We start from the raw sequence: 12,659 nt of genomic DNA, 5'->3' as shown, positions 1-12,659 counted from the left end.
TACAGCTTTTGGGAGAGAAAACTTACCCCGTTGTGTATATATCAGTATACATGTGAAATAGTAATGGCCAAAGCATTTCTTGCTGTGGTTTTGTGACATTTTTATGGCTGGTGGGAGCAATTACTAAGGAGACGCTCAAGCTCCTGTGGCATTGGAGGTGGCTCATTTGTAGCTGTGGAGAGCCTTGGTGTGACTGTTGAGAGATTGCAGGAGAAAGTCTGGGAGGCAGGTTCTTAAGTAAAATAATATATTTCTGTGCATAGCAGAGTTCTCTGTGCTTAGGAGTGTGGAGATCTATCTGGAGAGAAGTTTGTGTTTTGGAGGTTCACATTCAGCAAGAATTTTATATCAGCAGGTCTCTCACTGAGTGTTCATGGTGTTGTCCAGACTGATATATGTTTTGCATGCTTATTGGAGGAGAAAAATGTATTTTGGAAGCTCTGTCCAAGCGGTGAGGGTGTCTTGATCACACCAGTGTCAGAGTATGGCTGAGAGCCACAGAGTTTGTGCCTGAGATAATGGACATGGAGCAGCTGATGTGCAGTTTGCAGGCGGGTGCCGCTTGGGAGGTTCCCAAATCCTTATTTCAGGATGGGATTAGACTGAGTGTACTTTTGGGTTCCTAGTTGAAGCAGAATTATTGATTCTGGTAGTCCCTCCTGCCTTTCTTCCACAAGCAAGGGCTTGTTTTTCCCAGCACATGCCTGGTTGAGCCACTCCAGACTGTAGCCCTCAGATGAAAGTTGGAGGCAGTGCCAAAGTGTGAGGCTTGTTGTCAGTTCCCAAAATGAATTGCCTGCTGATAAAGCACAGAGCTTCTCTGCTTGTCCGTGTTATGAAAATGTTTGCAGAGCTGAACAGGAGAAGAATCTCTCTGGGGCTTGATTGAAGGCAGTAGTTGGTTGAACTACGCAGAAGCAAACATTTTGCCATAAAATGGTTCTGTATATTTCACATGGAATTTCTGGGAAAAACATCGGACTTGGAGACTGCTTAGAAATTGAAACAGTATATTTTTAGTGTATGGCTGCATACTTTCTGCTTCCTTCTGAGTATAAAAATCCACTCTGAAGAGTGATGGAGGTGCATCATCTTAGAGTTTATTGTTTGTTGACCTTAAGATTATGTTGTTATAAGCACATTTGCATTCTGTAACTTTTACTGCTTTCTGGTTTGTACTCTCAGGTCAGATATCACTTCTGTTTACTCTCTGCTCTGCTTGATGAATCATTCTCTAGCAAGTGGCTGTGAAATCTGTAATGCATATTCAGGAACGTTAGAGAAATGTATTTTTGCTGTGACAATGACAGAAGTGTCTAGCATTCTGTGTACAAAATTACTTTGTAGAGTTTCTGCTGGGCTAAAAAAAGTTACCTTCTGTTTCTTGCTTTTTTTCTCTGTCACTGTAATTATCCATTTTATTCTTTGATTTTATTCTTTATCTACCTACTCTGAATTTTCTTCTCTCCCTCTTTCCTTTTTCTTGTCTTCCAGTTCTGGCTGTACTAACACCATTACTGGTTTGCCACTCTTAGAGTGTCACCTTCTCGCAGTATCTGTGCTTGGCCAACAGACACTATGAGGAGACTGGCTTTTCGAGGTGCTGGTTCTACTCTGGTAAATCTGGTAAATTATTGATTGTGTCTCCATTCCCCTGCCTTGGCCTTTTGCTTTTCTTTTTTGTAACTGTTAATTATTCCTACCTTATTCATCTCATGTATGTGCTTGAAGTTATCTCCATCTCTAACAAAAATGCTTTAACACAGTTATGTTGTGCTGCCGTACCTTGTCAATCTTCTGAGTGACTTTTAAAAGAAATTCTTGGATTTGGTTGGAAAATGGATATAGGGTGGGATAGATGGATCTGTTCTGTCCTCAGCCTTTGAGACAGCCACAAATAAAGGTATTCTTCTGATGCTGTCAGTAGAAGTTGGGAAAGAGCCAACAACTTGTTCCATAAATTACCATAGTTGTTGGATGGTGGTTATTCATTTGTCACTGCTTGTTTTGGTAAATGCAAAACTATGGCCAAAAGAGGAGAGGGCTTTTTCAGCTTCTCCATGGCTGAGCCATTCATCCCACTTATAAAGTGGGAGTGGGAGGTCCCATGGTGGTCCAGACCTTTTTTTCACTTGAATATGACACAAGGTATTCTGTGGCCCTTTTAATTTGCAATTTGTTTTGTTTGGGATTTTTTCTGTGTTGGTCTGTTTTTGGTTATTTTTATTGTTCTAGTTTGACATGGAATGAAGTGCTTTTACACCAGAAATGAGCATGTGTCTTTGTACAGCTTTTATTGTTGAAAACAGTGGTTCTTGCTTATTTGTCATGCATGGGGTGGGGTATCAAAATGCAGAGAGTTTAAGAATATATTCTACTAAGAGCTGCTAGCTTGAAGGTTTCTGGCCTTGCTGTCATTGGTGACTATGAAACTGTAGGAGCATTTTGATTTCCCTTTATTCTTGGGAATTTTCACAAAGTTGGTGTTTACAGAATGTCTTAACTGACCTGTAGCATTTCCCAAATGTATGTAACTCATCAGCAGCTTTGCTACCTCTGTAGGTAGCTCTCAGCAGAGTGTTTGGGTGCAATGCCAGGGCTTTAAGAATGTTTGTGTTCATTATAGAAGAAGTTGGATTCCATGGGTTCCAAGAGGCGAAGAGCTACCTCTCCTTCCAGCAGCGTCAGTGGCGGAGATTTCGATGATGCCCATCACTCCACCAATATACCAGGCCCAAGCAGGAAGAGGAGGAGACTTTCCAATCTCCCAACTGTAGATCCTGTTAGTACCTTCTTACTACTTGCAGCTCTTTTCTTTTTTCTTGGGGGTACTGTATGTGCTGTCTGGGGTATGCTGGATTGTAAAATTAATGACCATACGTACACTGGTCCTGAAGCTGTTTCTGCCTTGCCTGCACTTTGTTTAGGATCCCATTCAGCTTTGGTTTCGTCCTGACTCCCCAGTTTCATCTTTTTCTTTCTGGTTTTGCTTTTGCTGCTTTTCTCTTTTTGCTGATGCTTTTAACAGATGGAAGGATGTTGGAGAATGAGCTGAAATCATAATGTGCAGAAGTTGACAGCTGTGTCTGCATAGCAAATGCAGAGGGGGATAAGTGGGGAATGGCACAGGCTGTGCTGAAGTGTACAATGCCTCTGCTGTGCCTTTGCATGAGCAGTCTAATGTTGATTAATTGCAGGGCAGGAGAGCCCCTGTTGTTATTGTAGAAGCCTGTAACCTGGAGAGAATTGTACTGAATTAATTTACATTTTGGGTGTTTTACTTAGAATTAGCATTGAAATAAAGGTCCCTGCGTTCAAAAAATAAATGGAAATTCTGCAGTACCTGGCACACTTGTCAGGTCTCCTGCTAAAGTGTGAGGTGCTTCAATTGCCTCTGACTTCTGCTTTAGGGCATATTGTGGATTGGCAGCTTGTCCTTCCCTTTGTAAGCAGGCTTTGCTTTGTTACCTCCTCAAAATTCTCTCCTTTTTCGTTACTTCATTGCATTTCAGATTGCTGTCTGCCATGAGCTCTACAACACCATCAGAGACTACAAAGATGAGCAGGGCAGGCTCCTTTGTGAGCTCTTCATCAGGGCACCGAAGAGAAGGTAAGACCACAGGTCTGGTTACACCTTGAACCTGAGATTTAATCAGGGAGAAGTGGAAATTGATAAATACTTCAGCATTAATTTGTGAAAAATCTAAGCTGCATTTTTCATAGTTTCACACTAGTGTTTGATCCAAATGTTTGATGGAATTATTCAATGGGACATGCTTACATTAGTGCCCTTTCTCAGGGAAAAAAAAAGATCCACTGCATTACTTTAAAATGTTTCTTTTAACACCTGCCTAAAACATCTGTGCCTTTGATTATAAAATATTCTATGTAAGTGGTGGGATATAATCCTAAGGACATAGCTTGGGAGGGTTAATAGAAGTGACCCTTGAAAATGCAGTAGCTAAGTAAGAGGCTGAGTTTTGTCTTAAACCCAGGAAACTGAGGATAGTAACAGAAGATACATAAAGTGAGCTGACTGATGGACCACTGTCCAGATCTTTTATGTGTAACGAAAATATACTGGAACTTTCTTTGGTTTATTTAGTCATAAGCATGCACAAGCTTTAGTGCTGTGGTTTTGGTTGTACTGCTTGGAATATGATGCCTGTTTTTGTCATTGCGGCAGAAATCAGCCAGATTATTATGAAGTGGTTTCTCAGCCAATTGATTTAATGAAAATCCAACAAAAGCTGAAGATGGAGGAATATGATGATGTGAATGTGTTGACTGCTGATTTCCAGCTTCTCTTTAACAATGCAAAGGCTTACTATAAGGTGAGCAAATTACATGTAAAAGCTCAAATTCATTGTAAAAGGGAAAGAGGTATGTTCAGATTCTTCCTTGGTTTGGCCAAAACATACTCAGTTTAACTTGGAGTGTTATTGGTAGGAGAACAGTACACAGTGCAGTTATTTGCATATATTTCTGTAATATTGATTGTAGCTTTCTAAGATGCCCTACTGTAGCAATTTTTTTCTGTGGAAAACTGTAAAATAATGTGGGGAGGATCCTTGTGTAGTTTTCCAAGAGAGATCAAAAGCAAAAATGGAGATATAAACTGAGAAAAATCCTCCTCTATCAAAGCCTTCTCATTTTACAACACACTCTGTGTAACCTTTTAAAATAGAGAAAGATTTCACCCCCCTCCCCCAGAAGGAAATGTTTATGCATAACAGCAAGCTTATGGTAGGAGTGTTGAATTTTCCTCTTCCATTTGCCACTTAATAAAAGGAAAAAAATGGCACATTGACTGTCATGGTCAGGGATGATAGATGTGAGTGTAATGTTATTAATGCTACCACCCCCATGGCCATTCCCCAAACTGGTTGTGTGTTTTGTTATGGATATTGATGGGTTTTATTGCAGTTTTCGTAAGGAAGTGGGAAAAAATTGGATTAATCTTGTTTAATGAAAGTCTGTGTTAAATCCATAAACCAGTGAAATTGTATGTAGTGATTGAGATGATACAGCAGATCTAAATCTGCTAATGTTGCCTTTCCTATATCTTTAACTTTGGAGATCATCCAGATGATGCTTTCTGAATAACCCAGCTGGTGTAACCAGGTGACATTGAGAAAGGCAGTGTTTGTTTTGCGTGTGTGTGTGTGTGTGTAGTTGCTTCTTGACAAACAATCAGATTTGTGGGTTAATGCATTTGCACATTCTGCTTCCAGGAGAAAAAGTACAAAGATTTCCAAATCCACTGTGTACTTCTGGAGCTTTGTTAGGCACTCAGTGTGAAAAATCCAACATTAATGGGCTTTTATGTGAGGGGAAAAGGAGTTGATGTCAGGAAAGAATGATCAGGGTGTTACATTTTACAGAATGTGTGCCGCCTTTGCCTACCGAATTGTGGGCTCAGCGTTTAACTGTATCATAAAGATTTTCCATTAGACTAAAAATATGTATTCTAGGATGAGAAATGTTTGCATTTCCAGAGAATTATGGAGCTGTGGGCTGGAGGTGTGGCACACAAATAAAACCTCTTCTTCTTTAACCCTTTAACCTTTCTCCTTTCCCAGACAGCTCCACAGTGCATACAAACCAGGGGCAGTGATTCATTGTCAAGGTCTTTATTCCAGCAGGTGTTTTATTGGCAGTGCTAGAGCAGAGCAGCAGCCTTTGGGTTTTTTGTATTTGTGGTCTAGTCTCACACTCCTGAGCATCTCCCATTAAATACAGAAGGAAGCAGACTTGTGGAGCCAGGATACCCTTAAAGTATGCTCTTCGTAAGCACCTGGTCTCATGTGCTGAGAATATTTAAGCCTAATAAGGCAAGATTGAGAACAGTTCTCATGTTGGTTTCTCATTTGTATCACAGGCTGTCAGAGGTTGAGAGAGTGAAGTAAGGAGAGCGCAATGAGCAATAATAAGGTGACATTATCAGCAGGAATACCTGAAATAGAGCTAAAATGACAGAGGAAAGGGAAAGTAAAATATATGGGTGGAAAAGCTGTCTTTGTTCTGGGTAATGTTCTTAGGTAGTAATGTGAATAGGCACGTGCTTGTCTGCCACTACCAACTCTGTATTTTTTAAAGTTGATTTTCTAACTGACACTTCTGCCTCTCCTAAAAGATATATCTAGAGGTGTAGCCAGGTGGTAGCACGTTTTCCAGTTCTTTGGAGTTTCCCAGTTAATGCTGAGTGTAAATCATTGCAGTGCTTTCAAAGATATTTATGTGACTACTTCTACGTAAGTTAATTTTCAAGTGCCACGCAATGACAACAATATTGGCTTAGGTCACCTTTCTGGCATACTGATATTTAGTCTGTTTTAAATACTGGTGTTGTGCTTTAACAAAACCTAGTGATTTCTCCAGATTCATCTAATTGGCTTGTCCAAGCCTTTCCTTCTGAAAGATTTAGATGCTTTGGAGTCATACAGGTTATATTTTCTAATGCTTATTGTGATTCTTGACTCCTGTGTTGAAGAACAAGTGAAGCAGGAATTTCCCAGGTGTTTTATTATTAATTTAATGTTAATACCTTTCAGCTGATAACTTACAAATTTCCCTCAGATGAGAAGGCTCTGAATTTTGACTGAAATGGTTGATTGGTTTTTGCAGCCAGATTCTCCTGAATATAAAGCTGCCTGCAAACTATGGGAGCTGTATTTGCGCACAAAAAATGAATTTGTTCAGAAAGGTGATGCTGAGGAGGACGATGATGATGAGGAAGGACATGACAATCAAGCAAATTCTGAATTAGTAAGTGTGGGCATGACAACTGCAGAGGGGGGAGGCTGTAACAGTGTATGTCAGCTGACTCTGAGAGGGTGAAAAAGCTTTGAGTAATGTTTTCATTGTTAAATTATGCCCCAGAGGGTATTTCTCATGCAAGTGTATTGGTTAATCACTTCACAGCATTGAATGTGTGTTTTTACTTTTGCGTTGCACAAAAAAGCGATGAGGGTTTCTGATGTGGATAAAGCATGATTCTAGTTTAGCTGGAATAATATGAATTGTGCTTGAATTCATGCCAACATTGAGGTTTATTGCAAGCAAGATTCGTGTCTAATGGCATCATTTATCAGCAAGTGTCCATTCAGTCAGTGCAGCTGTGCCTGGAGTGTTATGAGAGGAAGTTTGGGCTTGCCTGGTTTTTGTGATATTGGGATGCACATTTTCAGTAACTGTGATGTATGTCTGACAGTCTGCAATGTAAACCTGAAATTAGAGTTTTCTAGTATACCTTTACCTACATAAACAACGTTGTCTTCAAAAGTTGCATCCATGTTTTGTTTTGTAGCTGATTTTTTTTCTGTCTTTGAAGTGTAAATTTCTATATTTCAGTGCAATTTGAAGCACTCCACTATGGCTGCTATTAAAACTTCCTGTGATTTTTGTTTCCTACATTAGTCATCTCCAGGTTACCTGAAGGAAATTCTGGAACAGCTTCTTGAAGCTGTAGCTGTTGCCACAAACCCATCAGGACGCCTCATAAGTGAACTGTTTCAGAAACTTCCTTCTAAAGTGGTGAGTATTTTAATGATATTTGTTGTGTCCTAATGTGGAAGCTTGGATATTTACATGCTGTGATGGCCATTCTCAGGATGCAGTTCTCTGTGTCTGTCTCATCAGTGTCAAACTCCACCTGTTGGTAGAGTTTCCCTCCCTTCTTTGTTCCCATCCACTCATTCCCAGCCCTTCACTGCAGACTGAGTCTTGCCCTGTTCTGCCAGTTTAGGTAACTGTGGATTTTTTATGATGCAGTATTTTTAATCTTCTTTAATATGTCTGATTTTACTGCTCCGTTTCAGAACCAGTGTTCTGTTTCTGTGGTATAAGTGTTAACCAAAACCATCATGGATTTGAATTTCCATCAGAACTGGTCCTTTCTGTCAGTTTATTGATGAATTGTAATTCCTTGTATCTGCCTTATGACCTGGCTTGTCCAAATTGAAGCCTAGTGCCCTATTTTGAGGCTTACACTGTTCTTAGCTGCAGTTCACCTAATGGCTCATTCTGTGAGCTGTTAGAACAAAAGCTTTGTGACTGTTTATTCTAATACATAAATTATTTCTGTTTTCCAGCAATATCCAGATTATTATGCAATAATAAAGGAGCCCATAGATCTTAAAACTATTGCCCAAAGGATACAGGTATGAACATACTAATGTGTCAGGGTACAGACTTGTTTAACAGTAAGCATTTCAGAATTGCTAGAAGTCAGAATTTATGGTGGTAGGAAAGGCAATGTGTTTTTTCCCCCTGCTATTAAAAAATCTGCACACTGTGCTGATTCAATGTTCTGTGCTGGGTTAGTGCTGCAAAAGTAGCTGTGTTGAAGATCAGGCACAGTGGAGTGCTGGCTTTGAGCCAGAATATCTCAGGTAATTTGATGTTTAATGGCTTAAAGCACTTCCTTGGCAAGTGCTGCTCATGTAAAACATTGAAGTACTGAAGGTTGGTCGTGCATTATCATCACCTACTTCTGTTCTAGAGCTATAAATAGATGTTTTGTACTGATGCATTTTTCATCTTACTTCTCCAGTAATTTGGAATACTGTTCTGTAATTCTGGCATTTTGTATAGTAGTGAGGGATAGGACATAGACTAACTGAACTAGAGAATAAAGTTAAAACAGCATTTTGTCAGAACTCTTCAAAATGAAGGTAATATGATCTATTAAATATTTTTTTGAATCTTCACATTCATAGGCTTTATAAAGACTTAGTATATATGTATGTTAATGTCTTGTTTTGATTACTTTTTCTAGCTATTTATCTATTGTCTTTATAAATATGTTGTTTTTCTGTAAATATTCCCTTTATTGAACATGAATTTCTTTGCTTTTCACTATTGACTTATTCTCATGCTGTCTGAAGGCTGCCACTTTAACCAGTTCTGCTTTTTGTTGTATAGAATGGAACTTATAAAAGCATTCATGCCATGGCCAAGGACATAGATCTTCTGGCAAAGAATGCCAAAACCTACAATGAGCCTGGATCCCAAGTATTCAAGGTTAGTTTCAGTTGTTCATAGTGTGATTTGTGATTCAGATTTTCTTGACTACCTTCTGTGCTAATTGATCCCTGAATAAATCTTGAGTATAAAGCTCTCAAGACCCTGTTTGCATTTTTTTAAAATAGCTATTAGTGGGTTTTTCTTTTTTATATTGCTTTTAGTAGAACTGGGGTACAAAAATTACAATAAACTAGCTTGAAGCTACTCAGGTCTTCTATTCAGTATTTTCAAGCCACTGTAAAAATACTGTGTGGGTGTATTTCAGGCAGACTTTGTTCTATGCTTCATTTTTCATGCAAAATTGTTTTATATCTAAATGTAAAAACATCAGCATTTATGTATTAGATAGCTGGATATATCTGATTACAATATTATTCACTTTCAACATTAAACAAAAAGAATCTTTTATTGACAGGATGCAAATGCGATTAAAAAGATATTTAATATGAAAAAGGCTGAGATTGAACACAGTGAGTTGGCCAAGTCAAGTCTCCGAATCAGGTACTGCAAATAGAGTTCTTTCTATAATCTCATATAAAAACCTCTATTGACATTTTCTTAATTGTGCTGTGGAGAGTATAGTGGGACACAGTTGCTTGAAAATTTAGTTTAGTTTTAAAAGTTCTACATTGGTTAAAATAGTTTTTGGAAGAAAGCTTCTTTTATTGAAATACTTCTGTGGTAAAATATTTCTGTGATGTACTTCATTATGAAAAATCGTGTCAGTGAATATTTAATAACTTAAGCTATGGCCAACTTCCACCATGTGTTTATAAGTTAAAAACAGAAAGGGAATAGTGAGGAACAAGGTGCTTTGTTTTATGAAAAATGCTGGATTTTCTTGAAATCTAGCAGCTGAAATCAAAGGGCTCACAGTTAGGTAGAGGCAGAAACATAGGAACAGAACCTTGGGCAAAAGATATTTAGAGAGATGTCCACTCTTGTTTGAAAAGCAATTTTTAGGTATGAAAAGAGACAGAGGAAACTGAAGATCTGGATTTATTAATCAGTGATTTGTCCCTGAATATGCAGGTATAAAACACATGATGAGAGTTGATAGCTCTATTTGTTTCATGGAATGATTTTACTTAGGAAAGTGCATTTTCTTCCTGTGAGAATCCATAGTGTACAGAGAAGTGATGCAGTCATTATAAATGTTCACTGAAATGCAGTTACATTTCTTCTCATATGAACTTTTTACTTTCAAGTAATGCTCATGGGTTTAGATATTACTTGCCAATATGAGCTATGTCATTTATCTAAAAAAAAATAAAGCAATGTCCTGCAAGTCATTCAGGGAGTTGGGAAACTCTTACAAGGTGAAATCTCTTCATATATTTGAACTGTTCACTGGTGTTTGGTGCTGGGAAACCAGTGTTGTTACTTCCTGCAAAGATTTGTATGGTACAGCTAGAAACACTGTCACTCCTTTACTTAACTGAAAGGCAGTTTAATTTTTTTATGTGTAGATGGTGTGAGTATTAGGAGTGTCGCCTAGGATTATTGTGTGAAAGAAATGGAAATTGCCTGATTGATTTTTACTACTTGGTGTTTTGAGATGTGGTTTTTCTGGTTGGTTTGTTCAGCATCAGCATCCTTCCCATGGTTGGGTGCATCATCGTTGGAGCATATAAAAGTAAAAAGCAGAAATACTCTTAAGAAGTAATTCTTTACACGTACTTGAATAATTTTCCTTCTTAAAAGTGTGTGTAGTGCCAGAAGACTTTGATTCTACAGACACTGAAAATAAATATGAGTTTGCTTTGCGGTAACTAGAATTACACGTAAGCATAGAGGTTTTCTATTTAAATTGTGATTTTATTTTATTTTTCTCACTGTGTTGGCCATTGATGAAGCTCAGGATGTCAGGGTGTGTGTCATTTAATTTTGAGGCTCAACAGTTTTTCTTTAAAATAAAGCTGATTGTGTAAGAAGGGATGACAGATAAATCACACTGATATTTGTTAGCTGAATTCCTCTCTTGCACTGCCAACCTATTTCCACTTCTCAACTGCCTTATTCTAGATGTTCTTTTATGTATTGTGCTCTCAATAGACCTTCAAATCCTGAAGTAATCTGTCAGAGTAATTGACAGCTCCCTTCTTTGTTTCTCTAACATGGGGGGGAAAAATAATGCCTGAAGCAGGCTACAATAATATCAGGCTGAATGCAGAAGAAATTGGGATGAGAGAAAAAGTGTCATGAAAACTAAACCTTTCACTTGCTTTTCTGTATTTCACTGGTTGCTTTTTTTATTGAATCGTTATTCTTTTTTTGTTTCTTTCTCAAGAATCTGCTTTACAGAATCATTGTTTATATTTAAATTCCTAAATGTTTAATTCTCTTAAAGGGGAGTTCTCCTTTACCTATTGCTGATTTGAGTAAAATTCCCTCATAAGTTCACTTCAAGTTAATTTTCTATATTTTTCTTCTGAATTTACATCTGTTGTTCTTTGTCATTGATGGCTCAAACTCAAATAATCATAATGCTACTAACCTAAGCTTTATATGTTGCCCCTGTGTCAAAAATCATGTTTTTTATTGCAGAGCTCATTGTCTCCTCTGCTGTACTACACTGCTCTCTCTGGGTGCATTTAACTGTCCTCCCTTAAAGTGGCAAAATTAAATTGCTTGATAATAGGCACTGTCAACCGACTTGACAGTGACTTGAAGTGCTGATAAAACATGACTGGACCTGTATGATTGGCTTTATCTGGATGCTGAGGAACATTTTGTTGGCTGCTTTCACTGCTGTTTAGGCTGAGCTGTGTGTACAGCTATCAATGCTTGAGCTAAACGTTACTTTCCTCTCACTTTAGAAACAAAATCCACATAAATGCTGGAGCACTGAAAGGATCTCAGTACTGCTTATCATTTAGCTTCCAAACATATCTGTCTCAACCTTTTGGCTGATCTGTCAAAGTGATTCTGTAAAAAGCTTTTTTTCTTGCTGTGCTTTTCATGGGTCTAAGGTGGGCCTGTTTTTTTTCCTCCCCCTTTCCTTGGCTTGCCTCTCCTGCCTTAAGGACTGCATCAAATTTGGCTGCTTCCAAGCTGACAGGTCCTTCCTCACAGGGTAAAGGCAGTGTTGGGGATGAGAGAAATTCTTCTAACAAATATTATCGGTAAGTAAATTGTGCACTTGCAGGAAAAGCTGGGTCATCATCGTATGGAAATGCTACATTTTGTTTGATTTTCTTCCTCATACCTGCTGTGGTGCTGTCCTTTGGATTAGGATGAGAATGATGCTGATAGCACACTGATATTGTAGTTACTGCTCAGTGAGAAGAATTTTCAATCCTTCATACTGACTCACGGATGGTGGCAGTGCTCTGTGGGAGTGGCTGCAGCAGCTGAAACTGTTTTTCCACACAAGGAAAAACCCACCTAGGCTGCTCAGGTGGGGCAGGATGTTGCTGCACATGTAGAGAACCTGGTTGTGAGAGTGCATCATGCAGGTGCACATGGACCCAAAAGTTCAGTCACTGAACAACATCAGAGCAGCCAGGGTGGATCAGGATGCTGAGGCTGGAGTGGCTCAGGTGGATCTGCGCTGGCAGTGTAAAGGTGAATTACAGTTCCAGGGCATGTGGCACCTCAGGCCATCAGGGGAAGAGGTGCTACATCTGGAT

At 38.7% G+C, this 12,659-nt stretch overlaps 1 protein-coding gene across 10 annotated transcripts in view; it reads left to right on the top strand.

The window, feature by feature from the left end:
- The window catches only part of PBRM1 (polybromo 1), a 54,618-nt gene that overhangs the window by 989 nt on the left and 40,970 nt on the right, over positions 1 to 12,659 (top strand). For 6 of the 10 annotated variants that reach the window (XR_014854767.1, XM_085072852.1, XM_085072858.1 and 3 more), the window contains exons 2-10: positions 2,627 to 2,782; positions 3,513 to 3,610; positions 4,187 to 4,334; positions 6,628 to 6,768; positions 7,420 to 7,536; positions 8,094 to 8,162; positions 8,926 to 9,024; positions 9,443 to 9,528; positions 12,054 to 12,152. Coding sequence is in view for 9 of the 10 variants with exons in the window: in XM_085072852.1 (XP_084928978.1) it covers positions 2,642 to 2,782; positions 3,513 to 3,610; positions 4,187 to 4,334; positions 6,628 to 6,768; positions 7,420 to 7,536; positions 8,094 to 8,162; positions 8,926 to 9,024; positions 9,443 to 9,528; positions 12,054 to 12,152 (998 nt within the window). In the remaining variant the exon portion in view is untranslated. Of the gene's footprint in view, positions 1 to 1,494; positions 1,618 to 2,626; positions 2,783 to 3,512; positions 3,611 to 4,186; positions 4,335 to 6,627; positions 6,769 to 7,419; positions 7,537 to 8,093; positions 8,163 to 8,925; positions 9,025 to 9,442; positions 9,529 to 12,053; positions 12,153 to 12,659 lie in introns of all 10 variants that reach the window. The other 4 variants (XM_085072855.1, XM_085072857.1, XM_085072859.1 and 1 more) reach the window with 3 other exon arrangements.

The sequence above is a fragment of the Lichenostomus cassidix genome, chromosome 12, assembly GCF_008360975.1.
Source record: "Lichenostomus cassidix isolate B80296 chromosome 12, HeHo_3.0, whole genome shotgun sequence".
Classification (NCBI taxonomy): domain Eukaryota; kingdom Metazoa; phylum Chordata; class Aves; order Passeriformes; family Meliphagidae; genus Lichenostomus; species Lichenostomus cassidix.
The sequence above is the reverse complement of the archived record's forward strand: the minus strand, read 5'-3'. Positions and strand labels throughout refer to the sequence as shown.